Genomic DNA, 22,907 nt, shown 5'->3' on the forward strand with positions numbered 1-22,907 from the left:
AGATGCATACTGGTAAGTAGCATTTGCAGTTCGAGGCATGTGGGCTGCTGAATTCATATCTGTGCATAGAATATATAGCAGTCCCTCCATTAGCGGCGGCCGCCCGTGCCAGCTGCAGCAGTTTGAAAAAGCGTTTTGAGAACAGCCTGGCCAACAGCTGCCTGCTGTTTAGAGTGCACATCTACACAGTAATGCTTAGTGAAAGTATGTGTGGTAGACCATGTGGCTGCTCTACAAATATCTTCTAAGGGAATGTTACCTAGGAAAGCCATAGAGGCCCCCATCTTTCTGGTGGAGTGGGCTCTCGGTGGAATTGTGAGTGCGTTTAGCTTTAGCGTAACAGATCTGAATGCATTTCACTATCCACCTAGCGATCCCAGCTTTGGAGATAGCATTTCCCTTGTGGTGTGAGGCAAAAGCAACAAAGAGTTGCTTGGTCTTACGAAAATCTTTAGTCCTGTCAACGTAGTACATCAAGGCTCTTTTAACATCAAGGGTGTGGAGCATCCGCTCCGCCAGTGACTCTGGGTTTTGAAAAAACACTGGTAACTCAATTGTTTGGTTCATGTGGAATTGAGATACAACCTTGGGTAAGAATTTAGGGTTAGTGCGGAGCACCACCCTGTTAGCGTGTACTTGGAAGAAAGGTTCCTGGATGGTGAGCGCCTGCAGCTCGCTAACCCTCCGTAGCGATGTAATTGCTACTAGGAAAGCAACCTTCCAAGTCAGAAACTGAAGCTCACAAGAGTGCAGTGGCTCAAAGGGAGGACCCATCAGCCTTGTAAGAACCACATTGAGGTTCCATTCTGGAGCTGGTGGTGTCCGCGGTGGAATGACTCTCTTGAGTCCTTCCAAAAAGGCCTTGATCGCAGGGACCTTAAAAAGGGATAGGTGTTGCCTATTCTGAAGGTATGCTGCCATCGCAGACAAATGAATGCGGATGGAAGAGTACGCCAAATTGCATTGGTACAGGTGGAACAGGTAGCAAATAATGTTCTGAATGGAAGCGTCCAGTGGGTCAATATCGTGGTTTACACAGTACATGACAAAACGCTTCCACTTGGCTGCGTAACAAGCTCGAGTAGTGGGCTTCATTGCCTCCCGAATGATGTCCATACAATCGGGGGGAAGATTGAGGTAGCCAAACTCTAGGACTTCAGGAGCCAGATCTCCAGGTTGAGCTGTTGCGGATCTGGGTGCTGAATGTCGCCATGGCTCTGCATCAGAAGGCTGGGGGTGAGATGAAGCCTTTGATGCGGTACCACGGAGAGTTCCAGAAACGTGGTGTACCATGGTTGGCGAGCCCACGTTGGAGCAACCAGGATGAGAGTCATCGAATGCTGCCTGAGTTTGCGTGCCACCAGCGGTATCAGAGGTGCTGGGGGAAAAGCGTACGCAAATCTGCCTGACCAGTTCATCCACATCGCATTGCCCTGTGATTGCGGGTGTGGGAACCTGGCGGCGAAGCTTTGGCATTTTGCGTTCTCCTTTGTGGCGAACAGGTCTATCTCTGGATGACCCCACCTTTGGAAGTACGGTTGGAGTACTGATGGGTGTATCTCCCACTCGTGCATTTGGTGGCTGTGCCTGCTGAGCAGGTCCGCCATCTGGTTGTCTTTGCCCGGGAGATGCTCCGCCATGAGGAAGATGTTCCTCTGAATGGCCCACTTCCACATGCTCTGAGCCAGATGAGACAGCTGCGGAGAGTGTGTGCCTCCCTGCTTCTGGATGTAGTACATGGCCGTCATGTTGTCCGTCCGGATCAACACAACCTTGTTGGACAGATGTACTTTGAATGCCTTTAAAGCCATGAAGATTGCCATCAGTTCTAGAACGTTGATGTGCATCTTCCTCTGCTGTAGTATCCATAGTCCCTGCACCGTGTAATGGAGTACATGCGCTCCCCATCCCTGGAGAGAAGCGTCCGTCGTCAGGATAATCTGTGGCACAGGCTCCTGGAACGGTCGGCCCTTGCAAAGGTTCAGTGGATTCCACCAATGCAGAGAGTTGTACGCCCGACCGCTCACCAACACTAGGTCTGTCAGTTGCCCATGAGCCTGAGTCCACTGACGTGCCAAGCACTCCTGAAGCGGACGCATATGTAGTCTCGCGTGCGGGACGATGGAGATGCAGGAGGCCATCATGCCTATGAACTGCATGAACACCCTCGCTGGAAGCGAGTGCTGAGGTCTGAATCGTTGGATCAGAGTCTGGATGCTGGCGATTCTCACTGAATTTGGCTGCGCAGTGGCTGCCAGCGTGTCTATTGTCGCACCCAGATACTGCCGTACATGGGCGGGGTGGAGATGAGATTTTGGATAGTTCAGCGAGAATCCCAGATCGTGCAGGAGATGAATAGTGCGGGACACGTGGTCTGCGCACTGCTGCTCTGTCCTTGCCTGAATGAGCCAGTCGTCCAGATAAGGATAGACGTGGACGTTCTGGCGTCGCAGATGCGCCGCCACAGTCGTCAGGCACTTCGTAAAGACCCTTGGCGCTGTGGTGACCCCGAACGGCAGAACCCTGAACTGGTAATGCTGGTCTAGGATTGTGAATCTGAGATACTTCCTGTGTGAAGGATGCAGGGGAATATGAAAGTACGCATCCTTCAGGTCCAGTGTGGCCAGGAAATCCCCTTGCTGAAGCAGAGGGAGGACCTGCTGCAACGTGAGCATATGGAAGTGCTCCGAGAGAATATACCAGTTGAGGGGCCTGAGGTCCAGGATGGGCCTGAGGGATCCGTCCTTTTTGGGGATCAAAAAGTACAGGGAGTAAACCCCTGTTCCCCTTTCTTGCAGTGGAACGAGCTCGATTGCCCCTTTTTGCAGCATGACTGTGACCTCCTGCTGCAACAAGTGCAAGTGCACGCCGGACATAGGACGGCTTCTTGGAGGAATGTTTGGTGGAGTGGAAGTAAGTTCCAGACAGTAACCGTACTGGATAAGAGATCTCACCCACCTGTCCGTGGTGATGGATTTCCACGCGGGCAGGAACTGCTGGAGTCTCCCCCCGACCGGTGTTGAGTGGTCGGGGGGCAGTGACAAGACGTCACTGCTTGTTGGCGGCGGTGGACCTGGAGCTATTGTTTCCACGTCCCCTGCCCTTGACATTGTTGCCTCTGTAGCCACCTCTACCCTTGTTAGTGTATGAGGTTTGGGTATTGCTTTTATAGTACTGGGTGGATTGCGATGCTTGACCCCTGGAGGTGCCTCTGGAATTGGAGCGGCGAAAGGAACCACCCCGAAACTGCTGAGATTGGAGGGCCCCCATAGATTTAGCAGTGTCCGTGTCTTTTTTCATTTTTTCCAGTGTCGCATCCACCTCAGGGCCGAACAGGTGGTCAGGATTAACTGTTTGGTTGAGTATGGTGGTTTGGATATCTGGTTTAAAGCCTGATATGCGAAGCCATGCATGCCTTCTCAGTAACACACTAGTGTTGATTGCCCTGGAGGCAGTGTCAGCCACATCTAGCGCACATTTAATGGAAGCGTTAGTGATTAGCTTGCCCTCCTGAATTAACATCTCCCCAGCCTCCTTGTACTGGTCAGGTAAGTGCTGCAACAGTGTCTCTAGGGTGTCATAGTGAGCCCTATCGTAGCGTGCAAATAGGGCCTGCGTGTTAGAAATACGCCAGATGTTAGCTGCCTGTGCAGCAATCCTTTTCCCTGAGGCCTCGAATATTCTCGACTCTTTGTCCGGGGGAGGAGCGTCACCAGTTGTCTGTGAATTCGCCCTCTTCCGAGCGTTGGATACAACCAAAGAGTCCAGTGGCAGGTGTCCCTTGATATATGTTGGATCCGAGGGCGCTGCCTTATACTTTTTATCAATTCGAGGGTTGATGACACGCGCCCGAGTGGGCTCCTTGAAGACCTCCGGCGCGTGCTTTAGCACTCCTTTGAGCATTGGCAATGTCTTGACCGACTTCTCGGCCACCGAGAAAGTGTCGAACAAAAAGTCCACATCCACAGGATCTGAGTGGAGCTCGACATCGTGGTTAGCTGCGGCCCTTTCAATCAAGGCGTTGAAGGCTGCAGAGTCCTCCGTCGGTGAGGTCTTTGCCGCAAAGAGCTGCGGTTCCTGACCCGATTGCGGGTCATCTGGGTCGGCTCCGGTCGACCAAGGTTCATGTTCCTCCTCCGGATCCGAGTACGCCGGATAGTTGTACTCGACCTCCTCATCATCGTCACCTTCCCCTGCGTTAGAACGCGTAGGAGAACGCTCCACTTGTTTGGGAGACGAAGGTTCCATAGGGGCCGAAGCGCCCGCCGAGTCCTTCTGGTTCTTAAGAGGAATCCGAAAATGTTCAAGCACCGGTTCCGTGGTGATTTTCCGTTTGAGGAGGGACAATTTCCCAGTATTGGCGTCGATGATAACCTCACGGCGCTCTTCCTCAGCGAGTGGCTGGAGCCGAGGCTTTGAACCCGCCAGCGACGCCTTGGGCGTCGACACCTCCTTCGAAGGCACGTCCGTCCCCTGCTTCGGAGCGAAGGCTTTCGGCGCCGACTTTGGCGGCAGGGTGTAGCGAATAGGCGTTTGCGCCTTCGCCGGCTTCGATGCGGGCTTCGGCTTCACTCCCTCTGGTACGGGAACCTCAGCATTTCGAATCCGTTGGAGGGATTCGACGACCTTCTTCGTCAAGGCTGGAGAGGGCTTGACTGTTTCGAGCGATTTCCCTGAGTCGGGAGTCGAGTCTGCCGGGGGCAGCGTCTTCGGAGTCGACACCTTGCCATCCTTGGCCCCGACAGTCGGAGCCGGCACGGCCGGAGCCTTGGAGTCGCTTTGGCGCTTCTTCGGAGCCTTTTTCGGGTCGTCGACCTCGACCGTCGTCGGCGCCGACGCAGCCACGTCGGCTACCTTAGTCTTCGGCGTCGACCCCGAGGCCTTGGGGTCGGCCATTTTGGCGTGGCTTTTTAAGTCGGCCATTTTGACTTTTTTAGGTGTTGACGCCTCTAGAGCCTTCTGCCCCACCAATGGAGCTTTCACTTTCGGTTTCGAAACCGATGGTGTAGATCCCGATGGCTTCACTTTCGTTTTCTTCAACGGGAGTGGCGCCTCAGAAATGTCCGCGGCCGGGCCGAGAGGCGGGGCAGTTGGACTATTAGTAAGGTCTTGGGTAAGGCCCGAAGGCGATCCCTCGACCTGGGCCGTATGTTGGGGATTGGCCCCTGAATCAGTCTGGGGGTGCTCCTCCTCCGAGCTATCCCCCACGGTGGCAATGGCCCCATCGTCGTCCCCTACTTCGTCGCCGGCCTCATCAAACTCCTCATCTTCTGCGTCGTAGTCCTCTCCCTCCGACGCAGGGCCAGAGTCCGAAACCTGAAAGACATCTTCGTCTTCTTCAAATCCTTCAAAGATGTTGTCCGGCAGGGGCGCAGGGGGTGCCGACAACTGGTCCTGGAGTCGAGCGGCCCGACGATGCTTTAGGGTCTTCTTGCACCGGAACTTTGAGCAGGCCATACACCTGGCCTCGTCATGGTCCGGTGATAAACACTTGTTGCACACAGGGTGCACGTCGAGGTGTGAATACTTGGAGGTGCACACCGGGCACCTCTTGAACGGAGTCCGTTCCATGTTCAGGAACTTGGAGCGTCGAGTAGGCCCGTCCGCGCCGAGAGCACGCGGAGGGGCAGGAAGCGTTCAGAGCTGAGAATAAAATAACCCGAACGAAACAATACCGACGCCCAGCCTAAAGACCTTTTGGTCTCAAGTAGAATCGTAAAACTACTATCGGTTCCGACAGAGGGAACCGAAACACATCCGAACCCAATGGCGGAAATAAACAATCTGGGGATGGAGGCGATGCCCATGCACACTGTAGTCCAGGGGAGGAGCCACCTATCTTATGATACTTCGAAGACTCTTCCAGGACAACAATGTGCAATCATCCGGACCCAACACTAGGCGGCGATCTATGCACAGATATGAATTCAGCAGCCCACATGCCTCGAACACCTAAGTATACAGCATGGGGCAACTGGTCAGTCCACCACAGATATTGGCCAACATCACTGTAAGTGGCAGCATCATGTCCTTTCACTAGGAAAACATTCACACACAAAACAATCAAGTGCCAGGGACTACTACAGCAATGAGTGATTTTTGAATACAAAAAAAGTTTTGTTTGTTTTTTAAGTTGATGAAGGCATAGACAATTCTACAACAAAAACCAACACCGAAAAAGCCAAAAGGCTGCCAACGCCAGACCTACTGGCTTTGCCAATGCTTGTTATTCTCTCGGATAGAAGGCTGCAAGAAGCTTAGATGAGGCATATATGGATTCTTTAATGCACTGTTACGTCAACTGGGGGAGGAAGAAATTAGGGTTCTTGCAACAGTGCATCACTCGCTTTTCTGTAGTAATGTTTTCAGTTTTGAGCCTTGGTAAAGTGTGTGATTACTTTTGAGTTGTGCTACGGGTCTTGGAAAGGAAATCCTCTTCAAGGGAATCTTTGTGGAGTTGCACCCCATGGTAATTGGCAGCCCCACCTAGCAATTCAATGTAACCTACACTGTTGTCTGGTGGAGAGGGTTTGGTAGGATATAGGTCAGGATCTTTGCCTGTAGGCGAGTTATGTTGTAGTAGTCCCATGGGTCTACAGGTATTGGTTGGTTTTCGTTGTCTCCGGTGAGTGCTGAGATGAAGTAGGCACAGGTATAGACTGTGGAGAAGGTGGAGATGAGATTGGAAGAGGAGGAGGGGAAGGGATAGATCCGACAGTTCTCTTCTTTAAAGGAATGTGATATTTCTCTTCAGCATCAGTCCTTCTCTTTAGAATCACTGTTGTGGTGATATGGCCAGTTTTTGGATGAATGTACAACACCTTATGTTTTGGGTCCGGTTAATGGAGCGGATTGCCGCAACTTTTTTTTGGTGACTTCGGTGCCTGCGGTGTTTTTAGCGCCGAAGGTTTCGATCCCGATTGTTTTGGGGATGGTGTTTTTGGATCCAAAGTACTTTTCGGTGCAGATGGTTGAGGTTCGGAGCCCGTCCTGACGGGTTCGCTCTCAAACCGTCACTTCTATATTTATGGTCTGCATAATGAATTAACAATTAAGACTTTTTCCAAAACAGGAAATGACCTGGAAAAACCAGCAAGGTTCATGAGATTCAGATGCCAATTGTCTAATCAAAAAATGCTGCAACTTACTGCTGAAGCGGACAGACTGTGCCACGTTCACAGTGTGGAAGCGAGTGGTCTCTCCGCCCCCTCGGCCTCGGTTGTGTTTAGAGTCCACGCTCTCCTTCCCATGGTAAGTACGCTGATCGGGGGTCAGCCCTGGACAAGAGAGAATGAAATTCATGGGCTTGATTCAATATCACAAGTAGCTTGTCCAAAGTATCATCAAAAATTAGTGGTGCTGGCAGAGTGCTAGAATTGTCTCTGGAGAACATCATTAGCCTATTATCAAGTGTCACTGCGTACTAAAATCCCTACACATTTTCTTCAACCCACAAATACAACCAGCAACAAGTGATTAACACAACCTGTAAGGTTAAAGTCACAAAACACAAAGTTAAGAGCCCATAACGAGACACCCATGCTTGCTCTCTAGTGTCTGGTACCAAACATTCACCATTATCAGATTTGTAGGAGACACTGGAACATCTCTTTGCAGCACAGAACTCCAAAGGAGCACTTTGAAAAATGTGTACAGTGTTTATATTGTCTCCAGTCACAGGACCAAACCAAGGAGGGTACAACCCAAAGGTAGAACAAGAAAGAAAAAAAGAAAGAAAAAATCCAGAAAAAGAGAGAGACACATCGACCAAGGACAGAGTCAAAAGAGACATTGTGCATGCTCTATGGTGAGGCATAGACAGACCCAAAGAATGTTACTTGCCTTCTAAGCATCTGTTTGTAGTGTGTATTGCTGTGGGTTCACATGCTCTTCATACTCCTGCGATCTGACGTTGAGCTCAGATGTTTGTTCAGTGTTTTTGAGGATGGAATGTCATGTTAGATTGTTTTTCGCACAGCGGGTGAGTGATATAGAGTGGCGAGTGAACACAGTATGCTGCACAGGTGTATTATGAAAAGAAAGTTAATTAATAAGTAAGATCAAAAAGTAGAGTTGTCTGGTATCAGAATGGGGCTGGCGCCAGAGGCATTGACTTCATGGACAGCGCCAGGGACGGGTGTGTTGGCATGACAACCCGGAATCGGATTCATGAGACCCCACCAGCACCGAGGCTGGAGCCATCAGCATGGAGCCCGATGGGGCCTCTCCCAACACAGTGGGCCCAAAAGCGCACCAGAGAGGTTGACCCGCTCAAATACGCAACACACGGTCTCGTAGAATTCTTTCACTCGAGCGGGAGTCACTAAGGCACCGGGAAATGGAGGGAGATGCAGAGTCCTACCCGTCTAGAGGTCATCCCTCAACATACAAGAAATACATTTTCTCAACAAAATGCTGAAAAAAAACCTGTTAGAAAGAGATCAGCTATTAACTGGCACAGAAAGAAAAGAACTGACGCCGAACGCATGGTTGGCACCTATATAGGTACCCGCGACGTTACAGCCGATGCGGATAACGTCACGCCGAGCCAGATGGAATCACACGATGGCACGCAGGGGTACTGCTGACACAGAACATTTTCAGATCCAGTCTGACATCTGGGGAATTGAAAGGTAAGGAATCTGCAGCTAGAAGTCTCTTATCCGATAGCTGCTACAGTGTAACTAACATTTTCAGTTTGTAGTGAATACATACATAGTGTGTGCTGCTGTACATACAGATGCTCGGCATAGACTCTAACAGTACTATTTTCCTACAAGTCGTGGCTAATGTGTAAATAATTCAGATGTCTGAATAAAATCCTCAAGACTGTATGGTCAACCATCACTGTTAGCGGGCTAAGATATCCACACAGTAGTGCTTGGTGATTGCGTGAGGGGTTAACAAAGTGGCTGCTTTACATACATCAGCTAGTGGGATATTATGGGATATTACGAAGGAGGATCATAGTTGCTGCATTATTACACGTAGAGAGTGCCCTGTGGTTAACAGAGATGTCTCTTATAACTTTATGATACCAAGTCTAGATTCAATTGACTATCCACCTGAAAATGTCAGCCTTAGAAATAGTCGGGCCCTTGTGGTATTTGGCAAAGGCTACGAATAACTGGTCAGTTTTGTGTAAGGGCTTGTTCGATGAAATACTTGAGAGCCAGTTTGACATCTAGTGTGTTGAGGTCTCTCTGCTACAGATTCTGGATGAGGGAATAAGACCGGGGTCTGACTGACATCTCAAGGAAAGTTGAATACCAGAGATGTGTGATCTATGTAAGGGGCTACTAGGATCAGGGTTTGGGATGTCTGCTGCATTTTGCATACCATATATAGAAGGAGCGAGTACAGGGATGTGCAGTTTGGTCATTTTGCATGTTTGCGGGGAGAAGGGGCAAAGAGATCTGTGTGTGGAGTGCCCCAGTGCTGGAAGTACTGGAGAATAATTTGCGAATGGAGTTTACACTCGTGGACTTGTTGAAGCATCCTGCTGAGCAGGTCTGCCAAGTTGAGGTCAGCCCCTAGAAGTTTCTCTGCCAGTAGGTGTATACAGTGGCGGAGTACCCAATGCCAGATTCTGCTGCTCTAGTGCAGACAGCGGCAGAGAGTGATTGTTGCCTTGTTTTTAGAGATTAGACATGGCAGTCATGGTGTCTGTTTGATGAAAACTACTTTGCCTCAAATGACTGGAACAAAAGCTTCGAAAGTGAGTGTTATAGAAAGTAGCACGAGACTGTTGATGCGCCTCCTCTGATGAGTGTGCCAGCCGGCGAGGGAGGTGTCTGCATGATGGTGTCTTGCGGAATGAGGTCTAGGAGCCACATGCTCTGCAACAGGTTGTGCTGTTTCGCAACTGCAGAGAGGGATAGATGCTGGCCTTCACCAAAACTAGATCATAACCACTGACCCTCTGCTTGACACCATTGAGCCGTAAGACATTCTAGCAGCGGACATACGTAGAACAAGTGCGTGGGGTACTTTGGCGATGCAGGAGGCCATCGGGTCTAAGAGGCACATGAGAGTTCTGACTAGAGGACTACTGGGCTGAGAAAGTTAAGAGCACCATCTGTAGACCGGGGGTAGGCTTTGCCTGCGTCCCGATTCAACAGACCCGAGAAAGAGCTGAACTTGGAGGGGTTGTAAAAGGGATTTTGTGGCATTTACTGTGAACCCTAAGCTGTGGAGCAGGGAGATGGAAGCTGGAGTATATGCTAGGCACTAGTGCTTGCCTGAGCTCTTGATCAGCCAATCGCCAAGGTAGAGTATAACATAGATACCCACCCACCCCCTTTTAAGTGGGCAGCGTCTACTACCAGAGACTTTGTGAAAACCCTTAGGGCAGACCCTGAAAGCAAGTAGTTTGTATTGGCAATGATGCCCCATTACCACACATCTGAGGTAGCATCTGAGGATGGGAAGAAGGGGAATGTGAAAGTAGATGTCTTTCAGGTCTAGCACCAGCATGCAATCACCTTGTTGAAGAAGGCGGATGACATTGCTAAAGGTGGTCAAGAGAAAAAGTTTGGGGAGTATGCTGCAATTGAGAGGTCCAAGGTTCAAGACTGGCCTGAGGGAGGCATCCTTCTTGGGGATGAGGAAGTAAAGAGCAAATTAACTGCTCAAGTGGTGAGGGAGCACTGGTTTGATGGCCCCTTTCCTCCAGAAGGTTGAGATGTTTTTGCTGAAGTTGTGGAAGCAGGATGGGATTTTGGAAGGGATTGTGAGAAGATCTAGGCAATAGCAATGGTGAACCACTGCTAGTACCCACCAGTCTGCTGTGATTTCCTTTCAGTGAGAGAAGAAATACTGTAGACTTCCTTCAGACAAGTAATATGTGATTTGGGGCAGGGGTTAGGGGATGCAAGTCAGTGTCTGGAGGTGGAGGTCTCCTCCTTGCCAGAGCTGCCGCTACCTCTGGTTTGATACGGTTGTCTCTGTAGGTATCCTTTTTGTACTCTCTACCTGCCTGCTAGTCAGGGCCAGCTTTAGCGCTTGTGACACCACGTGCCTCATCTCTCCGATCATAAGTTATAGGTAAACACATCCCCCCCCCCCCTACCCCCCAAGAGGTCGACATACCCCTACACGGTTTTGCGCCCATTGCCCTAAAGCCAGCCCTGCAGCTAGTGGAAGGGATGTCGCTGATATAATGGGGTTAGAATCTGGGTAGGCAGTATTGGAGCCTCATCTAGGCTGCTGTTTCTGAAAACAAGACTCTGGCAACCTGGACCTGAAGGACACCAATTGACTTAGCAATGTCAGGGTCCTTTATTTTTTCCAGATTATTAATAACTTGTGACCCTAATAGAGGTTCCCCATCAAAAGACATGTTAAGGTGATGCTGTTGGATCTCTGGTTTGAAGACGGAAATACAGAACTAGGCGTGGTGCCTTATGAAGACACAATTGCTCACCCCTCGGAAAGCAGTCTCCACAGCATTGAAGGTGCAGCACATGGTGTCACTGGATAGTCTTACCTCTCAGACTATTTCCTCCTTTCTCTCCCCTAAATCCCTTCAGAAGGTAATTGACTAGCTGCTGCATCTCCTCCCAATGTACCTTGTCATAGTTGGAGAGAAGCCCTTGGCTATCAGTAAGTGATAGCTCGTATTGCCACTCTTTTATTCAGCGTAGAGCTTTTTGCTCTCCGTGCCAGGAGGTGCAGACAGCTTCCGTGCAGTGTGCAGAAAAGGTGTTGGGTGGGACATGGCCCCTGATGTAAAGATAGGGGGGTGCTGGTGATCAGGAAGCAAGATGATCGCACATTGGTGCTGCTCGGCTCGTCTGGGCTAAAATCCAATAATTATCCTGCACACAGGCCATCATTGCGACTCAGATTATACGATATTGGCACTGCCCGGTCTGTGCCAGAGAGTCAGTTGATGGCAAGTAACCAGCGTAATACAGGCAGGCTGTAGGGCAAGAAGAGCAGAGAGCGGCATCCATGACACTTTGGTAAGATGGTGGCTACACTGTAAACAGAGCACAGGCACACGGAGAGCTCCGACTGAGGGCGAGTGTTCACGAAAGTATCTGCAACACTATCCAGGGGTCTGGTGAGCGACTACGGTACCTGGTTTTCCCACTGACAGGCAGCCTCTCAATCAGGTACGAGATAGTGCCGAGGGCACGGTAGAGACCAGTGGGCTGGGAGCTGCAGTCGCGCACAGCAGGAAGCCAACAAGAGTGCGCTGGGTGCCGTGGCGACTGCATGCAAGGTATCGCAGATAACATGCCGGATGGTGTGCTCCTGGACTCTCTGTGTTGAGACGTGGAGGGTGAAGTTACAGAACAGAGCTACTGGATCCGCCGCTATATACTGCCACAACCAGGGTGATTTTTTGGATCCCATAGTGAACCACTCACAGTCATTGGGCTGTAGTTTAGGGCTTGACCTCCCGGAGTAAAGCACTGACGCTATCAAAAACAAAACAAAAAATATATAGGTGTGGACTGCGCGATCCATCAGAGCTGCGGCGTAGAATAGCTTATGTGCATCAAGACGTGCATAAAGGGCGCGAGCAGCCAAGAGGATATACGTGTGCCATGCAGTGTGTGGAATAAGTGGAGGCCAGCATGAGATAGAAGCGTGCCTGAGGAGCTGGGATCTGCAACTGTGTGAATCCCCTACATCTCTTGTGGTATTGAACACCTACAATAGCCAAGTGCGAAAAAGCGAACACAGCGCAGCAAAGAAACTAGTGTGCACAAATCCAGAGTGCAGGCATAGCAGACAACAAACAGAACTGGCAGCTGACTCTTGCCTCGCAGAGGAAAAGCATGCAGCCGCAAGTGGATAACAGCACAGTGGTAAAGCTTAGCCTTCTGTGGACACCACTCCAGCAGAATATTGGGGTTGAGAGGCACAGCATCGCCATGGAGAAGACTGACAAGCAGCAGTCTAAGCTAACTTTTGAGCCCCGGTGCCTCAACAAATCTCAGTCGCAGGCCTCTTCGGATACCAAACAAGACCTGGGTGTAGGAGGTGGAACTAATTTGGAAAGCACCCTACTCGCAATGCAGCACAGTTTGCAGTCAATAGACAATAACTTAAATACCCTAAATATGAGGATGGACAATGGCAACAAAACTTGATAAACAAGGGACTTTAATAACGGAGGCAGAACAGCGGATATCCACAACAGAGGACACACTTGGCACAGAGCGCACCTCCTGTCTGCAGATGGCGAAACTACTAGCCATAAATCAGGCCAAGAATGAGGACCTGAAAGCCAGGTCACGGCAGAATAGCCTCCACATTCCGGGGATACCTGAGACCACCAACACAGGCAGATTAGAACATGGAGCCCAGCACTTTTCATCAGTGTTAATTGTAGAACGGGCCCACAGGTCAAAAGCGCGAAAGCCAGTGCTAAGGCCCATTATTGCTAAATTGAGTGATCGGGACGCGGCTATCCGTTTGGCGCAAGAAAAAGGTACGATGTATCAGGGCAACACAATTGCCTTGTACCCGGATTTCACCATCACTATCCAGCAGGCAAGACAAGAATTCCAGCAGGTTAAAAAGAAAATGCAAATGTTGAACATTTCATACGCAATGCTTTATCCGGTCCGACTTAGGGTGCAGCATGGAGGACAAGTGAACATTTTCTCGACACCTAAAGAATCCATGGCATTTGTTAGGCAGCAGAAGCGAGCGGACCCAGGACGACGCCCAGGCGAGGATGCGGTTAATGACAACTGAAGCAATGGCTTGGTAGCCAACATTGCTGATGGCGAGGAGCAGACGGGAGGGAGGCAAGTGCTATGTCTACATTTGGACTAGAAGCGACTGTGTCTAGCACTCCACAGACTTCAGGGTCTGGGTTAATTTGCAGATTGAACATTTAGGAGAGATGGACTCATCTCATGTGATGGGGTATACGACCACAGATCTATAGAAAAGTCGGAGATAGCAGGAGATGCTGGACTATAAGAACACCGTTAGCATACAGCCAGGCACTCTATGCGACTACTCCGACCCCCCTCTTTCTTTTTTAAGGGGGTGACCGGGCCACTTGCGGCCACCAGATGGGGTACCCAACCTGTTATATATCTGTACGAAATTTACCTGTGATCAGGATTTACACCTGTTGTGTAGTTCCAAATAGAATTGTACAGTTCTACACTGGGTTTCTTTGGCATGTTTGGGATGCTGAGGTGGGGGAGGGTTTCAGGGGTTCTACTAAGACATATCAAATTCTGTTTACTCTACATGCACCAATGCCCGTACAACTGCACTCCATTACAGGGCACATAAAGGTGTCAGAGGGTAAAACTAGGCAAACAACGACTAAGCTTAAGGGTCACATATCGTAGATAACCTGGAATGTTCGGGTTCTTAATAACCAAAAAAATACTAGACGGGTGTTAGCCTACTTAGATCGCCATGGGATACAGGTGGCACTATTACAAGAAACTCATCTTACGAGGCGCTCGGAGGTAAAAGTGGCGTCAAAATGGGCGGGAGTTTGGCTGGCTGCCTCCTACTCATACAACTCCCAAACGGTAATGATCCTTATTTTAAAAAGTTGCCCTTCGAGCTAACTCATTCAGAAGCGGATGACCAAGGGAGATATATCATAGTGCAGGGCAGGGGCTGTGTGGGACACAGATCACCACTGTCAATGTATATGGACCGAATATTGACGACCCTGAACTCTGAGAAAATATGGAATAAATTACATGTTTTACCTGTCTCCACAATAATATGGGGGGTGGCTGCAATACTCCACTGTTACCGCATGAAGATTGCCCATCCCCAACAGGAGTAGTAAACAAACAGACAGCCGAAACACTGGTGGGCAGTATGGATGACATGGGCCTTGTAGATATTTGGAGATTGAGACACCTTGGCACTAGGGAAGGGACGTATCACTGGTACGTATACCAATCTTGGTCCCATCTGGAATAATGCTTCGTAACGAAAGATGTGAGTACCTGGGTAATAACAGTAACACACCTGACCAAGACACTGTCTCACCATGCCCCGGTATTGTTAACAATGACTATTCCTACTCGCGCACCACCGGCATTTAAATGGAGACTAGAACAATCCTCGTTATTATATCAAGTCTTTAAGGAGGGAGTGAGATAGGCTATTATGGAGTATTTTGTAGTGAATGATGGATTTGTGCAGGACATGGGCATTAAATTGGAAGCATTCAAAGCCACAATACGGGGGACATGCATAAGCCTACAAGCCGGAGTGTTCAAATCCATACGAGGGCAGCTCGAAAGGCTTGAGTCAGAGCGTAGAGATTTGGAAAAGACATATGAGACTATCCGCAGCACAGATATACTGGCAAAATTAGAGATGGGGTCACTAAATGACCTAGTGGAACAGGAGATGCGAAGGTGGCGAGGTAGGGCCTACTGGCAGGGAAGGCAGCCGGGCAGCGTACTAGCTAACAAAATCGCTGCCCCATGGGCAAATTCGCAGGAGTGCGATGATCCCATCAAATATCTGGGTATCTGAATACACAGGGACCCCAAATTAGTTATACAAATTAACTACAGCAAGGCAATTTCGATTTTGGAATACCAAGCACGGCAGGGAATAAGACTCCTGCTTTCCCTTGCGGATAAAATAGCACTGATGAAGAAGGTGGTGCTCCCTAAATTTCTATATTTATTCACTAATATCCTCATATGCGTGACACACAGTTTCTCTGCTACACTACGATCCCCATTGGTCCAACTAGCTTGGGCAGGATGACAGCCCAGATTTAAATGGGAGATGTTAACACTCCCATATAACCAGGGAGGGTTTGCAGCCCCTGACTCCCAATTGTATTACTTATGTGCGCAAGCACATTATATTTATTAATGGCACCGACCTCTGAATTACATCCCACACGTAGCCGTGGAAAGCGATGCGGTACACCCGATTCCTCTTAGGGCCATGATTAACAACATTACTATTTTTGCATGTGGTGAAATCAACAGTGCAGTGCACAGAACATGCCTGGTCGCAGGGCACAGATAGGACCATTATATGCTCCTGCCATACCGCTTGAACATCACTGATGTCACAGGGGAGGTGGGATCTTTGATGGTTTTGAAGGCGGCTGGTCTCTGCACACTGGGCGATGTCTACAAGGATAACAAGTTATTAGACTCCTCTAAATTACAAGATAATGGCGCCATTTCCCCAATGCTCTTGTTTGTATATAGTAGACTCCAAGCAGCAATCCGTACACTATACCCACAGATCCCAGAAGAACCGAGAGCACTAGGGGTGGTTCAATTAGCACTCAACATCTACGTGGTATCATTTGATTATGCGCTTATACAGTGCATCACAAATTGATACACAAGCACTGGCAGAGCGACCCCTAGGTAAGTGGAGTGCCATCCTTCCAACGCCATTTAGTATGGAAGAATGGACAGAGTGCTGTAGCCGGACAGGGCAACTGACAACAGTTGTATTATACGCCAGTACAGCTCTTTAAATCGGGCTTGTGTGAGACAGCTGAATGTACTAGGTGTAATGCACCAGTAGCAGATTTCATTCATTTAGCTTGGGTATGCCCTAAAATCCAGACATACTGGGGGAATGTAAAACACTCTTAATGTAATGGTTCAGGAGCGGATGGAATGCACCGGCGGCCCTGCTTGCTGGGACTGACCAAAACGGTGCACCCATCCCACCGCAAACTGATTGCGATTGCCCTCCTTTTGGCAAAACGCAGGGTCTCGATTTACTGGGGGGGGGGGGGTATAATGCGGCACCAAATCACAAGCACTGAATTTGAGACATGACTTATTGTCGGGATCAACTAACATGTTATGCTGAAGAACTCCCACAGGCTTCTAGGCCCGAGATGTGTGGAAACCCTTTACTGCGTATCAAATAGTTTCTTACCCGTCGGTGTAGTTTTGCAGCTTGAAGATCTTTCTGGATTCACTATGCTGTGCATTATTCCGCGGTCTAGTGATTGGATCCGGAATCGTAGTCTTTTCTTTGTTTTTTTGTTGTTTTTGTAGCCCAGGCGGGCGTCGACGTCCCACCTTTTGGTGTCCTTCTGTGACATCGGCACGCTTCCTGCGGAAGCTCCCACCCTTGGGCGCCATCTTCGGATTCTTTTTTTCCTCGTTTAGTGTTTTTGTGAATCTTTGGCAATGTTCAAGTAGGTTATTTAATCCGCTTTGTCGTTTAAGGTATCTGTTTCAGTATTGAACTTGTCTTTTTCCACCTGATTCTCCAGCCTCCTCTTTCTGGCGGAGGTGGGTGGGTTCGCTAGTGAATCCAGAAAGATCTTCAAGCTGCAAAACTACACCGACAGGTAAGAAACTATTCGTTTTGCAGCGTGAATCTTTCTGGATTAACTATGCTGTGCATAGACTTTGTAGCGGTTAGGTACTTTTGTGGCGGCTGGGTGGAAGAGGAGTGTTGGCTATTGAATATATGTTGAAGCACTTTTTGTCCTACTTGTGCTTCCTTGTTCATTTGTATATCCACACAGTAGTGCTTAGTGAACGTGTGCACTGAAGCCCATGTTGCCGCCAGGCAAATGTCTTGAATGGGTGTGTTAGCCAGGAAGGCTATCGTAGCTCCCTTTTTCCTAGTTGAGTGGGCACGCTAGCTCTTGGTCTGCTTGTTTGTGGCAGAATTGAATAGTTTGTGCGATCATCGTGCAATGGTCTTTTTTGTTACTGGTCTACCCAGGAAACTGTTTGCGAAGGACACAAAGAACTGTTTTGTCTTCCTGTGTTCCTTTGTCCTTTTTATGTAGTGCATTACTGCCCTTCTAGCGTCCAGAGTGTGGAGTGCCCGCTCTGCGCTTGTGGTTGGTTTTTGAAAGAAACTTGGTATTTGAAGTGTTTGGTTGATGTGAAACCTCGACACCACCTTTGGCATGAAGTGTGGGTCCGTTCTCATCACCACCCTAACATTGTGAATTTGGATGTAGGGTTCCTGTAGCGTTAGCGCCTGTAGTTCGCTAACCCTTCGCAGGGAGGTTATAGCCACCAAGAAAGTTGTTTTCAAAGTTAACATTTTTCAGGGAAGCCTTATGAATCGGTTCAAAAGGCGTCTTCATGAGCTCTGTCAGGACTAGATTAACGTTTCATGCTGGTGGCGGCATCCTCTTAGGAGGCGTGATCCTTTTTGCCCCTTTCATGAATCTCTTTACTATCTGTGACGTAAAGAAACTCTTGCCAGTCTCTCCTCTTGTGTAGGCCACAACTGCTGCCAGGTGTACTCTCAGCGAGGATGAGCTTAGCTTTGCCTTCAGCAGGTGTGTGAGGTACCTTAGCACTGTTGACTCCCTTGTCATCTTTCTGTGTAGCTTCTTCTTGCTGCACCATTGTGAACCTTGTCCATTTTGCCAAATAGCACCTTCGTGAGCTAGGCCTCCTTGCCTCTCGCAGTACCCGCAGGGTGCTCTCAGGTAACCTCAGGTGCGCGAACTCTATGTCTTCAGGAGCCATGCTGCTAGGCTGAGGCTCTCTGGTTCATGGTGTAGTACCTCTCCGTTTTGCATGGACAGTAGGTATTTTCTTCTCCCGAACTTGTGGGGTGCACCTTGTGCCATTTCCATTATTTGTGAGTACCATGTCTGCCTGGCCCATTGTGGTGCCACAAGAATCAGAGTCATGTTGCTGGTCCTGCACTTGTTGAGTACTCTGTATCAGGGGTATCGGGGGGGAAAAGCGTAAGCAAATGTCCTCGACCAGCATATCCATAAGGCATTCCCCAGGGAGCCTTCCCCTGGTTGCCTGGAGGCGAAGCTTTGGCATTTTGCATTCTGGTGTGTTGCACATAGGTCTACGTCGGTGTTCCCCACCTTCTGAATAGCCTTAGCGTTTCCTGTGCATTGAGCTCCCACTCGTGGGACGCCGATGTCTGTCTGCTGAGCCAGTCTGCCTCCACATTGTCTTTCCCTAGTAGGTGTATGGCTAGCAGGTCTATCTTTAGTGGGATGGCCCATCTCCATATCTGCTGCGCTAGGTTCGATAGCGGCGGAGATTGCGTTCCTCCTTGCTTGTTGATGTAGAACATAGTCGTCGTTTTGTCCGTCTGGATCAACACTCTCTTGCTGTACAATTTTGTCCTGAAGGCTTTCAGGGCGAGGAACATGGTCTTTAGCTCTAGATAGTTGATGTGTTTGACCGCATACGCTGGAGTCCACAGACCCCTCACCCTGAGCTTGCTCATGTGCGCTCCCAATCCTTTGTTACGCTCTCCATGTTCCACCACGACATCTCCTCCCGCACTGTGTGCGTTACAACCACTAGATCTTCCCAACTCCCTGTAGCTTGTGACCATTGTTCTTGCAGCCATTCTTGGAATGGTCTCATGTGGAGGCGTACATTTGGCCATCATGTCCATGACCTTTCTCGCTGTCCTCACTGACAGAGCTCGCCCCTTCTGGTAGAGGCGCGTCTCCTTCAGTAGCGCCTGTGTCCTCTTGTCGCTGGGGAACACCTTGCTCTGTATGGTGTTGAGCTGAGCCCCTAGGAACACTTTCACTTGCTCAGGTTCCATAGAGGATTTCCCCCAGTGAATGGAGAAACCCAGGTCCATCAAAGTCTTCGTAACGCGCTGGGCATGTTCCTTGCATGTCCTGTGTGAATTTGCCTTTATTAGCCAGTCGTCCAGGTAAGGGTATACATGTATCCCTTTGCCTTCTCAGGTGCGCTGCCACAGCTGCGAGGCACTTGGTGCGGATTTTAGTCCGAACGCTAGGGCCGTGAACTGGTAGTGATGTTTGTTGATGGTAAATCTAAGCAGATGTTTGTGCCGCCTGTTCATCGGGATGTGCAGGTAGGCGTCTTTGAGGTCTATGGTGGCCATGAAATCTCCGTCCCCTATCTGGGGAATGACCTCCTGTAGAGACGTCATTTTGAACTTTTTTGTCTTTATGTATTTGTTCAGGAACCTGAGGTCCAGGATGTGTCTTAGTGTTTCGTCCAATTTTGGTACCAGGAAGTAGGTGGAGTACACTCCCTTGTTCCTTTCTTGGTACGGTACTGGTACGATGGCCTCCTTTTGGAGCAGTTCCTCCGCCTCCCTTTGAAGCAGTTCCAGTTCTTTTCCTGACTGCGCTCTTTTTTGGTTTTTTGGTTGGCGGTGTCCTTTCCAGTTCTATACAGTATGCAAACTGTATGATGTTCAGTATCCACTTGTCTGATGTTATCTTCTTCCACTCTCTGAAGAAGTGACTTAGCCTGCCCCCTACTGGTGTTACATGTTCCATGGTATTTGGTCCGTGTAACCCTGTGTTGGTCCTCTTCTGCTCCACCCTGGGAGGCGTTGTGCGGTTGGGCACATACTGTGTGACGACGTCACTTAGATGTGGCTTGATCGCTTCCTCTTTTGTTCTGGGCACGTCAGTTTCCTCTCCCGCGAAAGGAGTGGCCCCTTTGCTGGCTGTGCCAGGTTTGTTTTTGGTGTCCCTGCTGGGCCTGGTTATCTCCCTGGTTGGACTGCTGGAAGGTCTGGTGCTACGTTTCTGACTGGTTCCCCCCCTTCCGTTCAGTCTGCGTGAAGGGGTACCCCTCTTCATTCCTCTGAATTGCAAGGCCCCCATGGACCTTGCAGTGTCATTTTCCTTTTTGAGCTAGGTGAGTTTGTCATCCACCGGCGCTCCAAACAGTGAATCCCCAATGAATGGGGTGCTAAGAATGTTGTGCTGAACCTCTTGTTTGAAACCTGAGATCCTGAGCCAGGCTTGCCTTCTTTCAGTTATTCCCAACATCAGCCTGCTGGATGTGTCGGCTCCATCCAAGGGTGTTTTGAGGCAAGCGTTCGCCACATTCTTCCCCTCCTCCACGAGGTGGGAGGCTCTATGTTGGTACTCTTGTGGGAGGTGCTTCGTCAGCTGCCACATTTGGTCCAGGATTTGGTACGGTTGCCTATTCAGTATGGCGTTCTAGTTCGCCATGCGCCAATGCTTTGCTGCCTTCCTCTCTATCTTTCTCCCAGTCAGGTCCATCTTCCTGCTTTCCTTGTCTGGCGGTGGCCCTGATGTCGTCGGCACATTTGCCCTCTTCCTTGCGGTCGCCGAGATAATGGAGTCCGCCAGGACTGTCCCTCTGATGTACGGGGGAATCTTTTGTGGAGTGTGTGTATTCCTTCTCCGTCCTCGGCGTAACGGACCTGCATGTCGCCGGTTCCTTGAATGCCTCCTTCCCCTGAGCCATGACACTTTCAAGCATTGAGAGATACTGGCTCCTGGTCTGCGTGGGGAGTAGGGTCTCCAATAGGAAGTCAGACTTTTGTTTCTCTTCGTCAAATTTGACTCCAAACGGCGTTGCCGCGTTCTTGATCACCATATTGTACACCCGAATGTCGTCTGGCGGCGAAGGCCTCAAAGGGTACGTGTCTACGCCCTCTTCTGGACTTTCGGTGTAGAGGTCCTGCCATTCCAGGTCCTGCGTCCCCGAGGATGCCGACCCGAGGATCGTCCTCTGGTCGTCGTCACCCTCCTCATCACAGAAAAAGTCTTTATCCCCTTGATGTTCTAGAGTTTCGGGGCTTTTCTGCGGCTCTTCGGCCTCGAAATCCTCCTCTTCTTCTTCTACTTCGACGAGAACTGTGAACTGTTTGAGTCATTCGTCGAACTCCTTTCCTTGTAAGATGCTATCCATTTCGGCCTCGAGCCGTCTTTTCTTCCTTTCCAGTTCGGCGGCCTGTTCGGCGTCGGACTGTTCTGCTGGCCTCTTTGCCGTGTATTCCGGCGCCGACGTCGAAACGGGTCTTGTTTCCTTTGTCGAGGTCGAGGCGGCCTTTGGGGCCTTCTCTTTCGAAGTCGAACGTTCCTTTTCGGGGACGTGCTTTGACGACCTTGGCTTTTCGCCGGTCTTCACCGCCTGGGAGTCCTTCTCGAAGGAGCCGCTGAGCTCTCTGTCCTTGGATGGAGCTGTGGCCGACAAAGTTTTCGGCGCCAGTGCTCCCTTCGAGGACTTCAACTCAGTTTTTCGAGAGTCTGATTCAGACCTTCGCTGGTCTGTCGAGGCTTTTGGGGTCGACGACTCTCCTACCTCTTTAGAAGTTTTCTCATCGGTCTCTACGACCTTATAGCCATCGTCTTCTCCGGCGACATTGTCTTCTTCGCCGGTCGAGAGTCCCAGGTCTCGAAGGGACGGTGGTTGGCCCTTCCCCTGCATGGTGTAGTCGGCCCTTCTCTGTCGCTCTCTGACACGGAGGGTCTTTGGTGTGAAGGCAGAGCAAGCGTTGCAGTCCTTGCTCTCGTGGTCGACCGGTAAGCAGAGGTTGCAAACTAGGTGCTGGTCCTTCTGAGCGTATTTGTGGTGGCAGTTACGGCAGAATTTGAAAGGGGTGTTGTCCATTTCTCGCGCTCAGGGGGCGCATTTTCCGTTGGACGTCGAAGTTCTCCTTTTTTTCGTCGTCCCGGCTTCTATATGTTCTTCTCAGTCTTTTCCTGCAAAATTCGACCCTCCTGCGTCTTTTCCCATCCAAAACTCTGGAGCCTCTCGGGAACGATCCAGACCCAACGGCAGAAAAAAGAATCTGAAGATGGCGCCCAAGGGTGGGAGCTTCCGCAGGATGCGTGCCGACGTCACGGAAGGACACCAAAAGGTGGGATGTCGATGCCCACCACGGCTACGAGAAAAAAAAACTAAGAATAGACTAAGATTCCAGACCCAACCACTAGACCACGGAATAATGCACAGCATAGTGAATCCAGAAAGATTCACGCCGCAAAATTACTGAGCATAAATGTGGTATAATATAAACAGGTTAAGTATGTAACAGGAGCAGCGATCTCTACTTATTGTGCTCCTGCTATACAGGAATTTGGATCGATGTATTGTTGCTTTAAATACAAAATGTAACAAAATACTGTGTATTGAACATGGCTATGTTAATGTTTTTGTTCATGTAAAAAAAAAAATATGCTAAAAAAAATACAAATTAAAAGAAAA

The 22,907-nt window shown here is 49.7% G+C and overlaps 1 protein-coding gene across 9 annotated transcripts in view; it reads right to left on the reverse strand.

The window, feature by feature from the left end:
* Nucleotides 1-22,907, reverse strand: part of DGCR2 (DiGeorge syndrome critical region gene 2) — a 399,860-nt gene that overhangs the window by 194,733 nt on the left and 182,220 nt on the right. For 5 of the 9 annotated variants that reach the window (XM_086942700.1, XM_086942703.1, XM_086942699.1 and 2 more), the window contains one exon: nt 7,147-7,277. In XM_086942700.1, the coding sequence (XP_086798826.1) occupies nt 7,147-7,277 (131 nt within the window). The remainder of the gene's footprint in view (nt 1-7,146; nt 7,278-22,907) is intronic. The other 4 variants (XM_086942698.1, XM_086942705.1, XM_086942704.1 and 1 more) reach the window with 1 other exon arrangement.

Source organism: Lissotriton vulgaris, chromosome 11 (assembly GCF_964263255.1).
Source record: "Lissotriton vulgaris chromosome 11, aLisVul1.2, whole genome shotgun sequence".
Lineage (NCBI taxonomy): Eukaryota > Metazoa > Chordata > Amphibia > Caudata > Salamandridae > Lissotriton > Lissotriton vulgaris.